This window comes from Ricinus communis, chromosome 4 (assembly GCF_019578655.1).
Source record: "Ricinus communis isolate WT05 ecotype wild-type chromosome 4, ASM1957865v1, whole genome shotgun sequence".
NCBI classification, from domain to species: Eukaryota; Viridiplantae; Streptophyta; class Magnoliopsida; order Malpighiales; family Euphorbiaceae; genus Ricinus; species Ricinus communis.
The window spans coordinates 27,664,309-27,682,092 of NC_063259.1; the positions used below are offsets into that span (position 1 = coordinate 27,664,309).

General features: G+C 37.1%; 3 protein-coding genes across 48 annotated transcripts; 1 reads left to right on the forward strand and 2 right to left on the reverse strand.

Moving 5' to 3' along the window:
• Positions 1–3,956: 3,956 nt before the first annotated feature.
• On the reverse strand, positions 3,957–6,165 carry LOC8266340 (malate synthase, glyoxysomal). Its single transcript, NM_001323717.1, is given in 4 exon segments — positions 3,957–4,734; positions 4,919–5,249; positions 5,350–5,675; positions 5,777–6,165. Coding segments are annotated over 4 exon segments (1,701 nt in total). The 5' UTR covers positions 6,164–6,165; the 3' UTR covers positions 3,957–4,077.
• A 1,094-nt stretch (positions 6,166–7,259) lies between these two features.
• LOC8266339 (cyclin-dependent kinase 11B) lies at positions 7,260–11,777 on the forward strand. 45 transcript variants are annotated; one of them, XR_007215535.1, is made up of 9 exons: positions 7,260–9,095; positions 9,212–9,347; positions 9,465–9,553; positions 9,659–9,770; positions 9,877–9,983; positions 10,183–10,535; positions 10,791–10,862; positions 11,232–11,277; positions 11,373–11,777. XR_007215535.1 is itself a non-coding variant. In XM_015724608.3 (6 exons), exons 1-6 carry the CDS (start codon positions 7,609–7,611, stop codon positions 10,214–10,216), a joined length of 1,965 nt encoding a protein of 654 aa, XP_015580094.1. In that variant the 5' UTR covers positions 7,260–7,608; the 3' UTR covers positions 10,217–11,777. The 45 variants fall into 45 exon arrangements, 2 of the variants coding, with proteins under 2 accessions (XP_015580094.1, XP_048229001.1); XR_007215537.1 differs by having other exon boundaries at positions 11,397–11,777; XR_007215539.1 differs by having other exon boundaries at positions 10,794–10,862.
• Positions 11,778–13,245: 1,468 nt separating this feature from the next.
• Positions 13,246–16,665, reverse strand: LOC8266338. Of its 2 annotated transcripts, XR_007215557.1 has the most exons (5): positions 15,968–16,665; positions 15,117–15,548; positions 14,449–14,746; positions 14,010–14,134; positions 13,555–13,711 (listed from the first exon to the last, which is right to left on the reverse strand). XR_007215557.1 is itself a non-coding variant. In XM_002511177.4 (4 exons), exons 1-4 carry the CDS (start codon positions 16,394–16,396, stop codon positions 13,569–13,571), a joined length of 1,302 nt encoding a protein of 433 aa, XP_002511223.1. In that variant the 5' UTR covers positions 16,397–16,637; the 3' UTR covers positions 13,246–13,568. The 2 variants fall into 2 exon arrangements, 1 of the variants encoding a protein (XP_002511223.1); XM_002511177.4 differs by lacking the exon at positions 14,010–14,134 and having other exon boundaries at positions 13,246–13,711; positions 15,968–16,637.
• Between the last annotated feature and the right edge of the window lie 1,119 nt (positions 16,666–17,784).

Below are 17,784 nucleotides of genomic sequence, written 5' to 3' on the forward strand. Positions count from 1 at the left end.
CCATGAATCATGATGAAAGACCAAAGGTTTTTCGGTAGGGGAACATGGAGACACGTGGACGGTAGATGTGTGATACCGGTATTCGGCGGGGTCTGAGACGTGTGATATAAACTTTGGATGTGGAAGAGAGGGGGGAGGGTTTATTCTGTATGTGCGGATGGAGTCTGGGGATTGGCATTGCAGCAGTCAGCAGAGAGCTGTATTGGTAGGAAACGAGTATGCACATGTGGTTGATACTGAAACTCTGCAAGTGGGTTTTACATGTGTACAAGTAGGAGCATTGAAAGCTGAGCAGTGTAATTATACCTGGAAAGAAAATTGTAATCTTTCTGTGTTCCCTTTTTACCACTGAAAATAAAATAGAGATTAGGAGAAGGAGTATCTGTTGAGGTTTGATCAGGGTTGTACAAGGCTCCACCGAAAAACGTACTGGGGTATAATTAAATTTTGGTTATCCAAATGGGCCACATATGCACGTGAGAATTGTTCATATGATAGGTCACCAAAATTATCCCAAAACACATCTTACATTCAAGAATAATGATATTGGGAGATATGAAGAATTGCATGCAGGTGACCGTTGTTGTATCCCTGTCACAACTCGCTGCTAAAACCATTATCCACTGATTTGGCACGCCAACTGTTACAATGTTGCCGCAAGGTGGTAAATCGCATGGAATATGTATCGGGTGACAAAAAATAAAATATATTATCTAATAAAATTTATGGATATAAGTAAATTCTTTTATGATAGAGTATTATTATCATAAATAAATTAAATTAGATACAAAATAAATGATATGATAAGTAATAATAAATTAGAATGTAACTGTTTCTAAATTAGATTATACTTACTATTAATATTAATAACGTCTTTTTTCTTTTAACTACTTTCGATTTTAATTAGCAAACCGACTTTATATTTAAATTCAAACATAAAAGAAATTATATAGTTAATTTGTTCGCTCGAAATTATTTTTAAAATATTTCCTTAATTTTAAAGCTTTCATATATTTTGCAATTTCAGATTTCTAATGCAGTATTTTTCTTCATTTTGAAATAACGAGAGAAGCAAACATTATAATAATATTGCATTTATCCTATATATAATATTTACATAATGTATTTTTTTTTGTAATTACGAAACTATGTCGCAATTAAAAAGATAAAAGGAGCTGAAAATACATTAAAACGAAACTATATTCTCTTAAACAGGGCCGCGGAGAGAATATTAAAAGAAAGAGATATTAGTTTCAACAAAAAAGAAAAACTACATATAAAATAAAGGGTTGATTGATGAAATAAAAGGGATAGGCATTGTGATGTATTTTTGAAAATCTTTTAGGACTTGAATGTAAAAGAAATCCCGAATAAAGAAAAGAATGGCAACATTGTAAAAAGAAGAGTGTAAGTAGCTAGTTAGTCATTGAAAGATGACTTATTCCCAGTGGCGCATGCATTTTAGTAAAAGTGAGAATGAGTTGTTTAGATTTATAGAAGACAAGAGGATCTGATCTCTATGTCTATTCATTAGAAGTTGTACCAATAGATTAGGGTCACCTTTCATAATCCATACCAGAGGGAAGAGTTCCTGTGGCAGATCCAAGGGCCATGGAGTATTAACTCCCTAGGACCCTTTGGATATTGCGATTGACTAATGTTATTTTGTTTTTTTACCTTTTTTCTTTAAATATAATTTAGCTCTTTTTTTTCTTTGTTTATCAGAATATTTTAAAAAAAGTTTATCCATCCTTTTATGTATCAAAGCTGATTTATTTTTTATACGGAGTAAATCAAATAATCATAGGAATCTTCAGTGTATAAAGGAGATGCCTTCACTAAGATTAATAAATGTTTTTTTCAATAATAAAATATACATAAATCTTATCTTTTTATGAACCTTCCAGTCTTCTTTTATAAGAGATTCTTAAATAGAATTTATGTATACATTAGCGATGATATAAGTGTTTTATATTTTAAATATATTTCATAATTTAAAATATATAAATATATGTCAGTTATCTATTAATTTAATATATAGGTATAAACTAAGACTAGATAAAAAAATTTATGCTAGTGCAAGATTGATTATGAAAGGCCACATTGATCTGAAAATCAATATTATTAAATAATAATGACAGAGCCCATGAGTTGAGTTAATCTATATACGTTGCAGTTTTGAATTCCAACGACCATTTGTCATCGAATGGATCTCTACCATCCACATGGCACTTATTAGATTGTGTTATCAGCTTTAGTGCTGGCCCAGAATTCCTGGGAATACTGATTCTGCCCAACACATCCTTCATTGATTAGGGTTTACCGTTTTGCTTCACATTCATAGCTTTGAATAGTTTTCTTCGCTTATTGGACAACGAAGCCTATTCACATCAATGGTGGATAGAGATTACTTCTTCAATTCATCGAGTCACATTTTATCTTTTTTATATATATATATATGGAATCTCTCTTTCTAATAATGGAAGTTAAAAATCTTTAAAAATGGCGAGACAGTCTGATGCTCTGTCTACCAGATAACGACATATGGGATTCTGTTTCTTAACCCTTTGCACTAATTTAAGGGAAACAAAACACAATTGCACAACTTTTGTTGATTTTATTAGGTTTATGCTTCCCATATTTAGCAACACCTCATGATTTAAGCATCTGCGACCTATGAGATTCGAACACGTCAAAACACTTTACTATTCAGACCTTATTGTTAATGCAATTAATTAAATGTTTAGAAAAAATTGAGCTTTTGCTGTGAACTAGTATTGGTTTCTGCCACGTAGGGCATCCCAAAACTGCAAATTAAAGGTCTACTAGTGCCTATATTAGGTTCTTTCAACTTTTCCTTATCCAAGAAGCACGAGACCTGTTCCACAAAAGAGAAATATAATAACATTCTTCTTTCTTTATATGTTCTTTTATTAAATTATATGTTTAATTGAATTTTTATTATATAATTCATTTAAGGAAAAATTAACTCCTGAAGAAAAATAATGTGATTTAGAGGAAAAAAATAAAAAAAATAAAAGTAAAAAGAAAAATAATTAAATATTTTGAGATGCTCTAACGACCCCCTTCTTGATTGTCTTCTCTTATCCAAATTAGAGTAAGACTTACGTTAGGGAAGTCGAAAAAGTTTTTCCCAAAGCTGAGGGAGTTATCTATTTATATATCTCGGAATCAATTATTTGTACGGACATATTCATAGTTAATGGCAAAGAAGGGTTCCTAAAGTGGGAAAAATGAGAATTCCCACTTTGCTTTTCATTTCAAAACATTGTTTTTTTGAATGATATTATGTTTAGGTGGCAGGTTGAAATCCCTTTTCAACACTACTCACTTAAAAATTAGTCTAACATAACATACTAACTGAGCATGACATTTGAAGTCCCCAACCGATTACACCAATCTTAATTTAAATGTTCTTTAAATTAAAAAACAAAAGCAAACATCCATATTCAAACTCCTCTCTTAGATCACAGCAGATATACTGTCCTCATATGCTCTCAGATTTCTTTTTTTCTAAAGAAGAAAAGAGAGACACTAATTTGAGATGAGTTTAAGACCATCGTCGCAGTACCAATCATGTATCCGGGATAAATTTTAATATAAAACTAAAGGGATGGGAATAAAGGAAAAAGAATGTTTCATGTATAAAAAGTTTGATACAAAAGATGAAGCATGGAAGAAGTTTCCTAGGCTTGATTTTTAGAGTGGGTACAAAAGAGAAAGAGCTGACTTAACCCCAATTTTGATGTGCCAAAAAAGTAATCTTACTCCACTCTTGGCCCTTTCTTTTACAAGCCCCGGAACATGAACAGCAATGCATCACATAACATCTTACAGTTTGATCTATAAACTGGAGCTGCAATTCTGTTACTTCTTGTTCATTCTCTTAACGAAGGATTTGACAATCGAATTTCAACTACAACCCTTTACCTTAAAAATTTCTTTTATTCAACAGCGAGGAATGACAAAGGACTGTTATTCAATAATAGCATATTATTACACAAAACAAAAACTGCCAATACCAGTTCAAAATCCAAAACAGAAATCAACACTTATTCACAGCCTAGATGATCCCTTTGGATAATGAATCACAATGTTATTATAGGCATCTAAGGTGAGAAAATCATCTAGAGTTGGCGCAGCACATTGCCTTACAAACATCTTGCACGCTTCCTTGTACATTCCCTTCTTGAACTTTTCTTTCCCAACTTCTCTTTCAATTCTAGCCATCTCGTCTTCAACCACTCTCCCTAACAGATCGAATGTCACTTTCACTCCTAACCCATCTCCATCCAATTCCACTCCGTACTTGAGCCACTGCCAGTTCTGAACTCTGCTTATCTCAGCAGTTGCAGCATCTTCCATCAGGTTGTACAGTGGCACTGAGCCTGTTCCTGTCAGCCATGCTGCTAAGTATTGAATCCCGACTCGAGTGTTTAGTCGTAGCCCTTCGAGTGTGCGCACCCCTCGTGGCCTTTGTATAAGATCTTCTTCTGTTATATTCGCAGCATCTTCTCGTTTCATGGCTTGAATCTGGTGTGGGGTATTGCCCATGTTGTTTGCGAATACTTCCATGCATGCTGGGATAAGTCCAGGGTGTGCTGCCCAAGTTCCATCATGTCCTGCTTTCACCTCTCTTAGTTTGTCCTTTCTCACCAATTCCAGTGCTGCCTTATTTGCCGCTGGGTCATCTCTGATTGGAATTTGAGCTGCCTGTTCAAACATTTTTTGCCAAGAATTGAAACAAATATAAAAGGTGGAAATATAATAAGAACTTTTTTTTTTCTTTTGGTTGATTGATGGAGAGATGAATCCAGTGCCAGTTAGCCAAACTCATTGATAAAATAAGAATAGTTAAATGCCCATTCGTATAATTACAAGATCAAGGAGAACATACCATCCCTCCCATGGCATGAACACCACGCCTATGGCATGTCCAGACAAGGAGATCAGAGTAACTCTTCATAAAATGCTGAGTCATGCCAACCTGAACCCTGTCTGGCAGTGGGCGGTCAGGATGAGCCTGGAATGTCTTGACATAGCTGAAAATATAGTCCCATCTTCCACAATTCAAGCCAACAGAGTGATCCCTTAGTTCGTATAAGATTTCATTCATTTGGAAGACAGCTGGAAGTGTCTCAATCAGAACAGTAGCCCTAATGCTTCCTCTTTCTATTCCTGCCATCTTCTCCGCCTTCTCGAACACACAGTTCCATATCTTAGCTTCCCTGCCAACACCATGCATCAGATTAAATTGCAGAACCCATTGATGTTTTTAAGTGTAAGAATTGTAAAACATTAAATCATTGTTTCGGGCGAAAAGGTTACCTTGAATGCTCCATCTTAGGTAGATAGAAGAAAGGTCCATAGCCTGCACCTTGGTTTCGACGGAAGGCTGCATAGTTATGGTAAAAGTATAGGCCAAAATCTACGAGGCAACCAGTTGCAGGTTCCCCATCAATTAAAATGTGAGCCTCAGGTAGATGCCAACCGCGCGGGCGAACAAACAACTTAGCTATCTGATCATTGAGCTTATAAACCCTGTTCCTGGCCTTGTCATGGAAGCTTATAGTCCCATTAACAGCATCCCTCAAATTAACTTGTCCCCTCATCAGATTTTCCCAACTTGGTGAGAGTGCATCTTCAAAGTCAGCCTGTATATATGATATTTAATTAAGCATCAGTTTCTAATTTTATATATCCTGAAAGAATAAGTAATTTGCACTACATGATTAAGGTTAGTATATATACTGACCATGAAAACTTTGGCACCTGAATTGAGTGCATTGATGATCATTTTCCTCTCCACAGGCCCTGTAATCTCTACCTTTCGATCAGCAACAGCAGGAGGGACTGGAGCACATGTCCATTCTCCTTCCCTTATATATTTAGTAGCAGGATCAAACCCAGGTAATGCTCCTGCATTGTATCTGCTCTTGGCTTCCTTGCGACACTCGATGGCATACCTGATGCGGTTTCTAAATTCCCGTTGCAAGTCAGCAACGAATTGCAAGGCATCCCTTGTAAGAATCTTGGCAAATTCTCCATCGTACCGACCTCGAATGTCCACTCCTTCAGGAACATCATAGCCTGCACCCGTCTTCTTGATCGGGGCAGAGTCACCATAAGTATCATATCGCATCATCCTCTCTTTCTTTCTTTACTCCTGGCAGGGCAGCTAGCAATGTTTTTCTGTTTTGAGGCATGACAGCTGGGATATATAAGGGGAAACGAGGCAAGTGGATAGATGCAGAGTGAGTTATCGGTATGGAAGGGCATGTAACATTGATCAAAATGTGACGCAATTTTTGTTGATAAAGAGAAGGGGAAGTAACGCTTGATTTTTGAATTATGTGCCAGCCTCGGGAGGTGCAATTTGTTAGGATTATGGCTGTGGATTGTTTTGCTTGACACATTGCCATAGCATATAGGCGTCTTCTTGATCAGCTTCCAAACATTTTGCGGCAAACCATTCTAATTACTGGGCCAGGTCTATGCCAACAATATGGACTTTAAACTTTCTTTGGCATCTGGGCTGAGTTCGAAATGCATAAGGTTCACAGCAGAAAACAAAAATTAATTTGGGACACTTGAGTAGCATTCTTAGGCATAATGCCTAAATCCTTTAAGAAATAAAATACAAAGAATTATCTTTATTATTTTATTTTATAGTAAGTCTAGTTACGAACAATCATTATCATTCAAGTACACGGTCGGCTCTCACCTTTCTCTCTCATTTGCAGCTCCCGGTCCTACTATCTCAAATTTTGTGTTTCTTTTTGTTTGTTTGTTTAAAGAGTGCCAAAACGTCTTGCCTTGAGCTATCCTTTCATGTCCAATTTGCCAGATGGGCCTATGGTAAACCGCACGAAACGCCAATCTCATACTAGAGAGGCCCATGAGTTAAGTGTTTCTATAGTTCTACCCCGGCCTCAGATTCTGTCAAACAGGTTAGTTGAACTGGGCCTTTGGTGTTTGACTGCTACAACCCAAAATTGACCTAAAGAAACAGCGTTAAAAAAACGCACGCGGGGTTAAAAAATAGTAAACATAAAAATCTAGGCGAGTAAAAAGTAAATTAAGGTCGGCCGACAACCCGACTTAAAATCGTATAAAAATTATCCAAAAACACGCAAACTACCACAAACGCGTAAGAGCATCGTTTTGATCTTCTTTTCATTATCTCAAATAGCGGCTCTGATCTGATCAACCATTAACGATCTTTCTCTCCGGTAAGGCCTTTCAAATTCTTGTATCTTTGTCAAGGAGAGACGGCCCGCCAAAAAATTAAAGCTCAGAAATTCGTGATTTAGGGTTTTCAGTTCTTTTTCTTAAAAAATTGTTTGCCTTGATTCGATTGCTATTCTTTTTTTCCTTATTGTTTGATAGTTTGCTGAAGTCTTGCAGTTCGTTGATCTTTTGGTTTGTTTGCTATATCTGATATGCGTTTGATTTTTATAAAGAAAAAAAAAAGAAAAATTGTTGATTTTTTGTGGTTAGGGTTAGCGTATCTATCTGTTGGTGTTTGCTTTTATACGTTCTCGAGATTGATTTTTGATTGAGAAGAAATTCTGGTTCTTTAATAATATGGCGGCAGGGGGAATTGATGTTTCGAGGAGGAGGAGTAATAACTGTTACTCCAATAATCATTTAGATCGATATAAGAACGGTACTCATCATCTGGTGTATAATAAGAATGGGCACCATTATTGCTCAAGTTCCCGGAGTTTTAGTTTTAAAAGAGATGGGATTAGCTGTAGAGATGAAGAGAAGGAATTGGGTGAAATTGAAGCTGGATATGGCCTGGATAGGTTGGAGGATGGTGAGATACCAGTGTGTGAAGATGGGATTAAGTTGCATTTGGAGAGGAAAAGGAAGTTCTCACCCATTATTTGGGACGTAGAGGACAATTTATCATTGAAAAAGAAAGCTTTGTCAAATTTTTCTAAGCTTTCTCCACCTGGAGCTTGTGGTCACGGATTAAACAATGTTACAGATGCAGTTGTTGCAAAAGATACTGTCCCAGCTGGGTTAGAGCACACGGCAGATAAGGCATCTGGGACAGGAGGATCATTAGGTGCTTCTGGGTCCGAGTCCAAGTCCCCAGTCATTGCGTCTCCATCATGTCAAGAGAAGAATGGGAATGATGACCAAGAAAAAGGCCAAAGGGAGGAGGAGGAAGGGTTTCCTGAAGCACGGAATATATCCATGTCTCGATGGGCATCTGACAGTGACTCCCCAAGGGATGCAAGTTTCTCTGATGATGAAGGCTCACCTGGAGAAACTGTATACAGAAAGGATTCAAGTACTAGGATCTTGGGCGGTAATAGATTGACACCCACTGGATCCATTGGAAGAGATTGCAGTGCAGGGTCTTCTCGTGGAGATGAAGATTTTGGAAACCAATCAGAAAATGGTGATCTCATGGATGTTGATCAGACTCGTGATGTAATCCACGATGTGAACCAGATGGATGATAGTTGCTGTCAGGCTGAAGAGCCCATTGCTGCTACCCAAAGAAGTGTGGATATGCTCGAGGGCTGTAGAAGTGTGTACGAGTTTGAGAGACTTCATGAAATTAATGAAGGCACATATGGTAAAGTATATAAAGCATTGGATAAGAAGACCGGGAAACCTGTGGCATTGAAGAAAGTGAAGATGGATGTTGGAAGAGATAGGAACTTAGAAGAATATGGTTTCCCTATAACCTCTTTGAGGGAAATTAACATTCTTTTGTCTTTTCATCATCCCTCAATTGTGAATGTTAGAGAAGTTGTTGTGGGTGGGCTTGATAGTGTTTTTATGGTGATGGAGTACATGGAACATGATCTCAAGGGGTTTATGCAGGTGAGGAAGCAGCCCTTTAGTACAAGTGAAGTGAAATGCTTGATGCTACAGTTGTTGGAAGGCGTCAAGTATCTTCATGACAACTGGGTGCTTCATAGAGATTTGAAGACATCGAACCTTCTTTTGAACAATGAAGGGGACTTGAAAATATGCGACTTTGGAATGTCACGCCAATATGGAAGCCCGTTGAAGTCTTATACATCTCTTGTGGTTACTTTGTGGTACAGGTGAGCTATATTTTCATGCATATTCTGCACACGTGCTGTTTAATCTATTTAATTATTTTATTTGCTTGTGCCTGGAAGTGGGAACTCATAATTCCTTCTATAATGTTGTCATTCAGGGCACCTGAGCTTCTATTGGGAGCAAAGCAATATTCTACAGCAATTGACATGTGGTCAGTGGGTTGTATAATGGCTGAGCTGTTATCCAAGGAACCCCTATTTAAAGGGAAAAGTGAAATTGATCAGCTTGCCAAGGTAATCATCCACAGCTATTCGTGTTTTTCTACCCCTTAATTTTATTTATTTATTTATTTTTTTGCATACAACATTTCTATTCCTTCCAGTGGTAAATTATTTTAGAACAATTTGCAGATTTTTGGAGTTCTTGGTACACCAAGCGAGAAGATTTGGCCTGGATTTTCCAATTTGCCTGGGGCTAAAGCAAATTTTGTTAAGCAGCCGTGAGTACCATTTTATGCCTTGTCGTTTATCATTTCCATTATCCATTTTGTCAATTTTCTTAGGACTCTTAGCCATATTTTAACAGTAATTTGCTGCCTCTTCAGGTATAATTTGCTACGGAAGAAGTTTCCTGCAACATTTTTTACAGGATCCCCTGTTCTTTCAGATTTGGGATTGGACTTGTTAAACAAACTTCTAACATATGACCCAGAAAAGGTACTGTGCATGCGTAAAATTGTCGAAATATATAATGTTTATGATTATCTTATCCTTTCAGATTGCAAGATTGTTGTATTTATCAATGTTGTTGTTCCCCTTGCAGAGATTAACAGCTGAAGACGCCTTGAATCATGCTTGGTTTCGAGAGGTTCCTCTGCCTACATCTAAAGAATTCATGCCTACTCTTCCCCCTCAGTATGCGAAAAACAGGTAGAAGTCAGACCACTTGATGCAGCATAGTTACTTGACAGGGCTTTTTGAATCTCTCTAAGCTTCTTCTTGGGTGTTTAAAAAGCTCAGAACCATCCTAGAGATACATCCTTGAAATGATGCGATCTTTTAGTCTTCTTAGGCCAGTGATCTTGGGCTGTTGACAATTTTCTCTTTTGACATTCATCTTTCTGTTCAGGATTAGCTTTCAAGAGAGGGATCCTTTCATATAGATCCTATGGGAGATAAATCTTTCTTTATAATGATGCTGTAGCCTCCTTGAACAGTAAGGTCATAGTTGTTGACCTTTTCCTCTCTTGATTTTATTCTTCCAGTTCTCCCTGTTTAGGTTTGAATCAAATTGGTGTAAATAAATTCTAATTGCTTTTAATTTGGAAGGATCTTTCTTCTGTTTAATTCTCAAGCTGCTGTTTCACTATTTTTTTTTTCCTTGAATATGTTTTTTCTTTGCAAGAGGTAACTAATGTGAGACAAGGGATCGACACTGCAAATGCATGCTAGTCCAAAGTTTGGGAAGCATTGCACTGTAAGGTACATGACATCTGTGTCGCGCTAACCAATTTTCTGCTTTGCTTTTGAGTGCTTTGTTTAAGCATATTGGTGTTTCTTGAGAATTTGACGATACTGCTTAAGGGGAAAGTATCAATACTGAATTCATTCTGAATCCCAATGTTCTTGGTCCCTCGTGAATGCAATCTAGCCTTCAAGGGTGAACGAGAACTTGGAAACCATTTTCTGTTGATGTGTTTTTTTATTATTTATTTATTTACTTTTTTGTGTGAAAAGAAGGGGGAAATGCTGTAATGTTGGGCAGCTGGTTTGCTTGGTTCATCTGCTGTTATCGATCCAACTGAATCTGTGAGTTCATTACTGGAAATTATGTGATTGGACTGTTTGAAACAAAATTTTAATGAGTTTGCTGCAGATGCATTCATTCACACGTGCTTTTAGTTTCGTTTCTATGCCTGAACAGTGTTACTATTACCCAATGTTGATTTCTTATCATCCTGTTGTCCTCCCACCCCCAAAACAACCAGTTGAGGGGTGTGTTTCTGCTCTTTATTGTTTGTTGGGGTGTGTTTCTGCTCTTTATTGTTTGTTGGAAGTGTACTTGTGAGTTGAGAATTATAAGGTTCTTTTGATTATTGTTTGTTGGAAGTGTACTTGTGAGTTGAGAATTATAAGGTTCATTTGATTAAGTTACCCAGCATTGCTGCTACATTGCAGAATTTGCAAGTGATCGGTTAGCATTTAGCTGGTATTTGGTTTCTTAGTAAGTTCTGTTGTTGACTTGTTTTTCTCATTTCCTTATTTGGTTTTATGTTGTAGTTATCCCGCAGACTTGTCCATTTATAATTGTTCTTTCAGCTGTCTGTGTATGCTTATTTCCAGTGTGGTAGACCTCTCTCACTTTCTCTGATTCATCAAGGACTTTAAATAGAAGTGATCATTCTTTCAATATCCACTAAGCCAGACCAAGTTGGTACAGCTCGGGTTGCAAACTTATCTCAATTCCTTGGGGTGCCTGTTTGCAGCACTGCACTGTAGGAGAGAGATTATGCTGGGACAGTTTGTCTTGTGAAGACTGATAAATTGATTGATTATATTTCAAGTTGTATTATAATGTAACCAAGTAACGTTAAAAGTTGCTTTGATATCCCTCTCACATGGGTAAGTATCGTACTCCAGTTGAATTCATCCCTCTAGATGCTGCTGGCAATGTTATTTTTTCATGTTTACATTCGACATAAGTTCAGATTGGCAGTTTACATTTGTTTTGTGTAGTGTCATTGATAAGAATGGACCTGGCTTTAGCTTGCAGAAGATGGATTGATCAAGTAATTGATATTAAATTTAGTTCTTTTTGGAAGAGCGTCAGGGCCTATCTTCCCATAACGGAAAAGTTTAGGCAGTTATCTGGCCATGATCATGGTCCCGGGGTCTGGTTAGAGAGAATTATTTGACATTTCAGTACATGTGCTTTTAGAGGTGATCTTTATGCTCATAAGCATATATTGCATAAAGAAAAGAAAGTTTACACGAATTTGAAGGTGCCAAATGGAATTTTAAGTGATCTCACAGGTTCACACTAAAGGTTGATGCAAGAAGGAACCTGGATTATTAACTACAGCATGCAAGCTTGAGTTGTATGTGTGGTCTTTTGCAGGCAAATTTTAATGTGTCATAGTCGCAAGCTTGCGACATAAGAATGAACTTCGTTTTGAGTGCAGCACTGCTGTAAAACAACTTTCTGACGAGTCGGTCAATGCGCTGATACACCACCTAAATTTAACTTCAAAAACAATCAATAGAATTTGGGAAGAAGGTTCTTGAACAAATTGAAATTGGTCGAGGTGGATGAATATGCTGCTAAACAGAGTTCTTGAAGACGTAATTACATGTGATTCACTGAAAAGCCTTCTCTAGATGCCTCCAACTATTTGTCTCTATATTACTAATTAAATGAAATTTCTTGGTGCACAACCCAAGTATAAAAAGCAGAGTTCAGTTGAAACTGAATGTTCCATAGGAGCGGCAGATGTTCTTGGGTTGTGCCCTCTTCAGTAGTTTTAGGCTCATGGGTACTGCAATATTTATTTATTTATTTTTTTGTCGGGAATGTGACAACTCAGGAAACTATAACTAGCTTGATCTAATGAGTCAATTACTTCCAGTGCTCTCTTTCTCGAGTTTTAGAGAAGCAGCTGCTACACGGTTACTTTCTAGTAGATAGTGAAACTTTATGGCATTTAGTTCTCACCTTGACTTCCATGGTGCAAAATTTTAGACAAAAACCGGACACAATGAATGCGTGATGGCCCCAACTTTGTGAGAATCTAGAATATAATATTTCAGGATTCCAAAAATGCTATTTGACGTGCATTAAGTCTCTATAATTTGACAGAATCCTGAAACTTTTTTATGTTTTTCTGTTTGGTTTTGGATTACCTTTCATCACATCCTTCAGGTTAAGATTGACGTGCTTTAACCTCAGCAAAAGCACATTAGTGATCCTCGGGATTATACTGTAACCTCGACAAAAACATCCGAATCTTCAAGGATTCAAAATGAAGGAGCTGTATTCCAAGAATTATGATTATTGACCTCAAGTTCAGCTGATTTTATATATGTGAAATGAAATTTTGTAAATGTTCCACTTTGCGGAAGCCACCTTTCTTGTGTCATGTATAGCCCGACCAGGCTACATAATGAATCACACGCAGCAATATTAAGCTCCTACTTTCCTACGAAAACATCACATTAGAAAAGAGAAAGTAGGTACAAATTTTGTTCTTTGGGAACTACAAGAGTTTTCTCTAGGACAAACCTACAAAAAACCTAGAGGTAAATCTGCATCAAACTTCACTTTCCACATCATCCTAATGCAGCTGTTAGACTATCATTAATTCTAAACTTAGCTAGTGGTTATAACAATTGATACATCGGATGTGCAGATCATATCAAGATGTAAGAATAAGTTTACAGTTCCTGGTTCTGCCCTACAGCTCAAAAAAGAAAAGCAATTGGGGCGAACAGAAAGGTCAGGATATAGTGAAGTTTTTGTTATTTAGGAGTGAAAGTTAGGGTCTTCCCGAGCACAAACATGACAAACGAGATCTCAAGAAAGAAGATAGTGTTGATGAGTGTCCGATCAATCATCCATCCAAAAATAGAAAAACCTCCAGGATTCGACTGCAAATATGCCACTGCAAGAGAAAATAACTTTCAATGAGCTTCCTTCTTGTATCCAGAGTACAGTATTATAAAAGCACAATATTCTATGAAATTAATGCAATGCCTCACAAGATGTACTACTCTGAAGTGATAATCTTTTCTGCTTCTTCTTTTCAGGGATGTTCAAGATGGGGAAATGAATATCAGCTCTTTGGAATACTTCTTTAATAGCATCCTATTAGAACATTTGTTTTCCTATGGACATCTTTGGCCAGACAAATATTTGCCACGGGCACATATATGTTATATTCAGAGTTCAAATGCTCTTACTTCTCCACTTCAGCATCAGTACGGCCCTCCTTCCAAAGTGGTACACATGTCAAAAGTGTCCTAGAGATATTACATCAGCATCTGTACTTGATTCTATTTTGATTATGGGGGACTGTGTTTGAGAACTGCAGTGGAAAGTCATTTAAATGAGAAAGTATTGTGTAAAGTCCAGGTTACTACAATAGCAAGGGCCAAGGTGTAGGCTAACCAACAAAGAAAACTAATCTTATGTTGAGCAGAACAATGATAGGACTAGCAGTTCGCAATTAAGATATACTATTGCGAGTAGAAAAATGGCATATGTGATACAGTATGAGCTGAATTTAGTATTCACTAGATATTAATTGCCCCGAACATAACTACTCCTATGAGAATGTGATCTTCAGCTAAGATTGCCACTAGGGAAATAAAAATGAAGATGGTAGAAATTGGTGCATACCAAAAGCTTGTCTCATGTCATATGCTTGAGTGGATGAAGTCAATTGGGAATTGGTGGGCACCGGCACGTAGTCAACCGACTCCAGATCACATTGAGAGTAATTTATTCGCATTGAGCTGGCCATATTGGGACCCTTGAAATCTCTAATACTACTTGATGCAGCCGCTTTGCTGGAGCTGCAAGTAACTAAAGCATGCCATTTGGAAGCAGTTGATGCAACAGCTTGAGCTCTATGTGTAGTCTTTGCAGCTGCATGCAGGCAGATTACTAATCCAACAAGCTCAGCTACGGAAGCAATCTGTCAAAACATTGTGATGTCAGAACAGAATTTAACAAATCTAGAAGTCTATCCGAACACATGAAGACAAGCTTGTAAAGGTATTGCTCCAAAGTTCAGCTGATTAACCACTTGAAAATAAAATCCAACACCACCAACAGAAAACAGTGTACAACAACTTGTTCTACAGTAAGGTATGGCCACCTCACTTTCATATGGTGTTTTGGAAGGAGGATAATTCCTCTGCCATAGGCTCTTAAACTTCAGTCTTCTAATGGCAAAATTCAGATTTCAGTAGAGGAAACCGCAGTTTTAATCTTTCCAATGATAACATGCAATATCACTTTAGATAACAAAGGGAGAAAAATAAAGTGCATTAGTCTACACTTACTAAAAAATCACCGCCATTTATGAGATTGATAATTCCTTTGTTGCCTGTCGTTTGGAACAAAGCCACAACCTCACTAGCTGTCACAACCAAGAGCTCAAAAATGAAGAAGATTCGAAACCTGTGGCTTATCTTAGATAGATAATGTGTCAGACGAACATGTTCCTCAATATATAGTAAAACATCCGCATCCTGCTCTAAAAGCTTCCCATAACTTTCAAAGTGTATCACTTGCAGATTGCACAATAGATTGAATAAAGCACAACCAGACAGATAGATTATTGTCGAGTAAGTCCATGAGATAATCAAAGCAATCAATATAGCCAAAGAAACCCACCAAGGATCATGAGGGACATAGATAAAACGAATGACCTCACGAACAATCTTCAGAAGTAGACATGGTATTACCCATACTGCCAGCAGCAAGAAGAAATCCTGAATAAACAGAGATGCCAAATTCAATCCTTTAACAGTCATAAAACGACCATGGTCACAAGAACAACCTAATATCAAGTTGGTGGGTAACTCCAGGTAATAGATTTCATGATCTAGTCAATAGTGTCACTTTTAAATTCAATTGTCAAGTACCGGTTTTTTATTTTGTTTCTTTTGGATAAGGCCATCAGTATTTTATTACTTTCTAAGAACCTAAGCCAGTCAAAGAACTTTGAGATAAAAATTGTAAAATAAGATAAAATAACTACAAAAATTAGATCTCCTGTTTTAATGTTACTTCAGTCAGATCCTCCTACTAACCCTTGACAAAATCTAAGTAATAAATAATCATTTTAACAAGAAGGGGGGAAAATCCAAGTAAATACCAACAAATAATAGAAAAATAAGAAGCTACACACATGAATCTTGTCTGCATATTCTTGATGAAATTCTTTTAAGTGACCATGGCACCTATCCACAAAGAGGAAATTCCTGACGCCATACTTTCTCAAATTATGTGATATGCAAAGAAGAGAGATGGCAGCAGCAAGAGACTGAAACGCCAAAATCTGAAACTCGAAGCTGTTGATTTGGTACTTGTTAAAGTTGGCAGAAGCAGAGAACATGATCATAAAGACAGGAAGAAGTATACCCAGAAGCAGAAAAGAGAGCCATGAGAGTACAAAGCTGAAAAAGGAGGACTGACAAAAACCAAATAGCCTTAAAAAGGTCTCTAAGCGATTGAGAAACTTGGAGAGAAGTTGGGTGGTATCATCTTCTTCATTCTGAGCTTGTATGAATGGTACTTCAATTGTTGTCGAGTTCCCATTCTCTGTTGGCATCGTCATTTGAGTCCGGAGACACGAGGCAAAGTTCAACTTAACTCAAGTTCTGCTGCAACCTAAAAAGGAAAACACGGTCTGTCTCTAGATCTCCTCCGGCTTTGAAAACGGAGTTCTATTTGTTCTTTCGCCAGAGGCAAAAATAAATACCCATATTTTTGTTTTTTCGGTTAAATTCATACTTTAGTGATTTAGTAATTTTATATACAATTCAATAAACAGTTGAATTTATAAAATTTAATATTATTTTAATAATTTATATTTTTATTTAAAAAAGAGGGATCATCAGTGAATCGGCTCCTACTGATCAAGTTGCTATTTCGGCTACGAAAGAGGTAGCTACATCTCTGCACGTGGTCCTCTATCTGTATCACTCAGATAAAGTGATCGGAAGTGGTGATGAAATTTAAGATGAAATTTTAAAATTTATAATTAATTATAATATGAAGTCTATTCTTTTTACAAGTGATTAAGCCTCTGTATTAACTGTGTCTTTGTTAGTACCAATCTATTTATTACGTCCTAACTCGTGGTGGTACTTCTATTATTGAGTCCTCACCTAGACATACGATTAGGCGCGTGTTAGTAAACATCATTATTTGCGTGTATTTGTCTAGCTTCATTGCCAATCATGAGGTTTTTGCTTCCAGTTAATCAAAACGACGTAGTTTTGATTCAATAAGAGGCAAGGTAAGCAAATCCCAACAAACAAGATTCATCTGTTTTTGTTTCTTCTTGTTGAAAAATTGTTACTGCTGAAACTGGAAAAACGGTAAGTGTACTTATTTGTTGATGCGTCTACTGTTGTTGCAGCAGCTGAGGCTGCAATGGTGAGCTTGCAGGAGAAGCTGCTGTAGTGGCATCTGCTACCATGCATGGCTGTGTATGCAGCTGGGCTCGATGTGATCGGTTTTGTTTTGCAGGAGGGTTGCTGCAATTGTTTTTACTGCTGGTTCTCTGTATAAGGCTGCTCTATTTGTTGCTGGAATTGTGTCTCCTATGACAAAGAAGTCAGTTGATATGAACTCTAAAAGCAATTTTCCCAACTCTGTTCCTTATTGAAACCATATTTCTGAACTTATTGGAACAGTTGAATCAGCATTGTGAACGCAAGGACTTAATGCGTACAAAAATCAAAGTACAAGGACGTTACTAGATGGATGAGGATCAACTGAAACGAAGTAGTTTTCGAATAGTAGAGTTTTTTTGTCTTAGTATTATGAGGGCATGTTTGAATGATGATATTAAACGTATTATCAGGGAGGCAGTCATGTGCTAAACTGTGCAGAAGGTTCATAGCGATGCCATTGGCGGTGTACGTTTTACTGCTGTTCAGTATTCCTTTCTTTTGGGTTCATCAACTTGATCGGGCTCCCTCAGTCTACCGGCTCTTA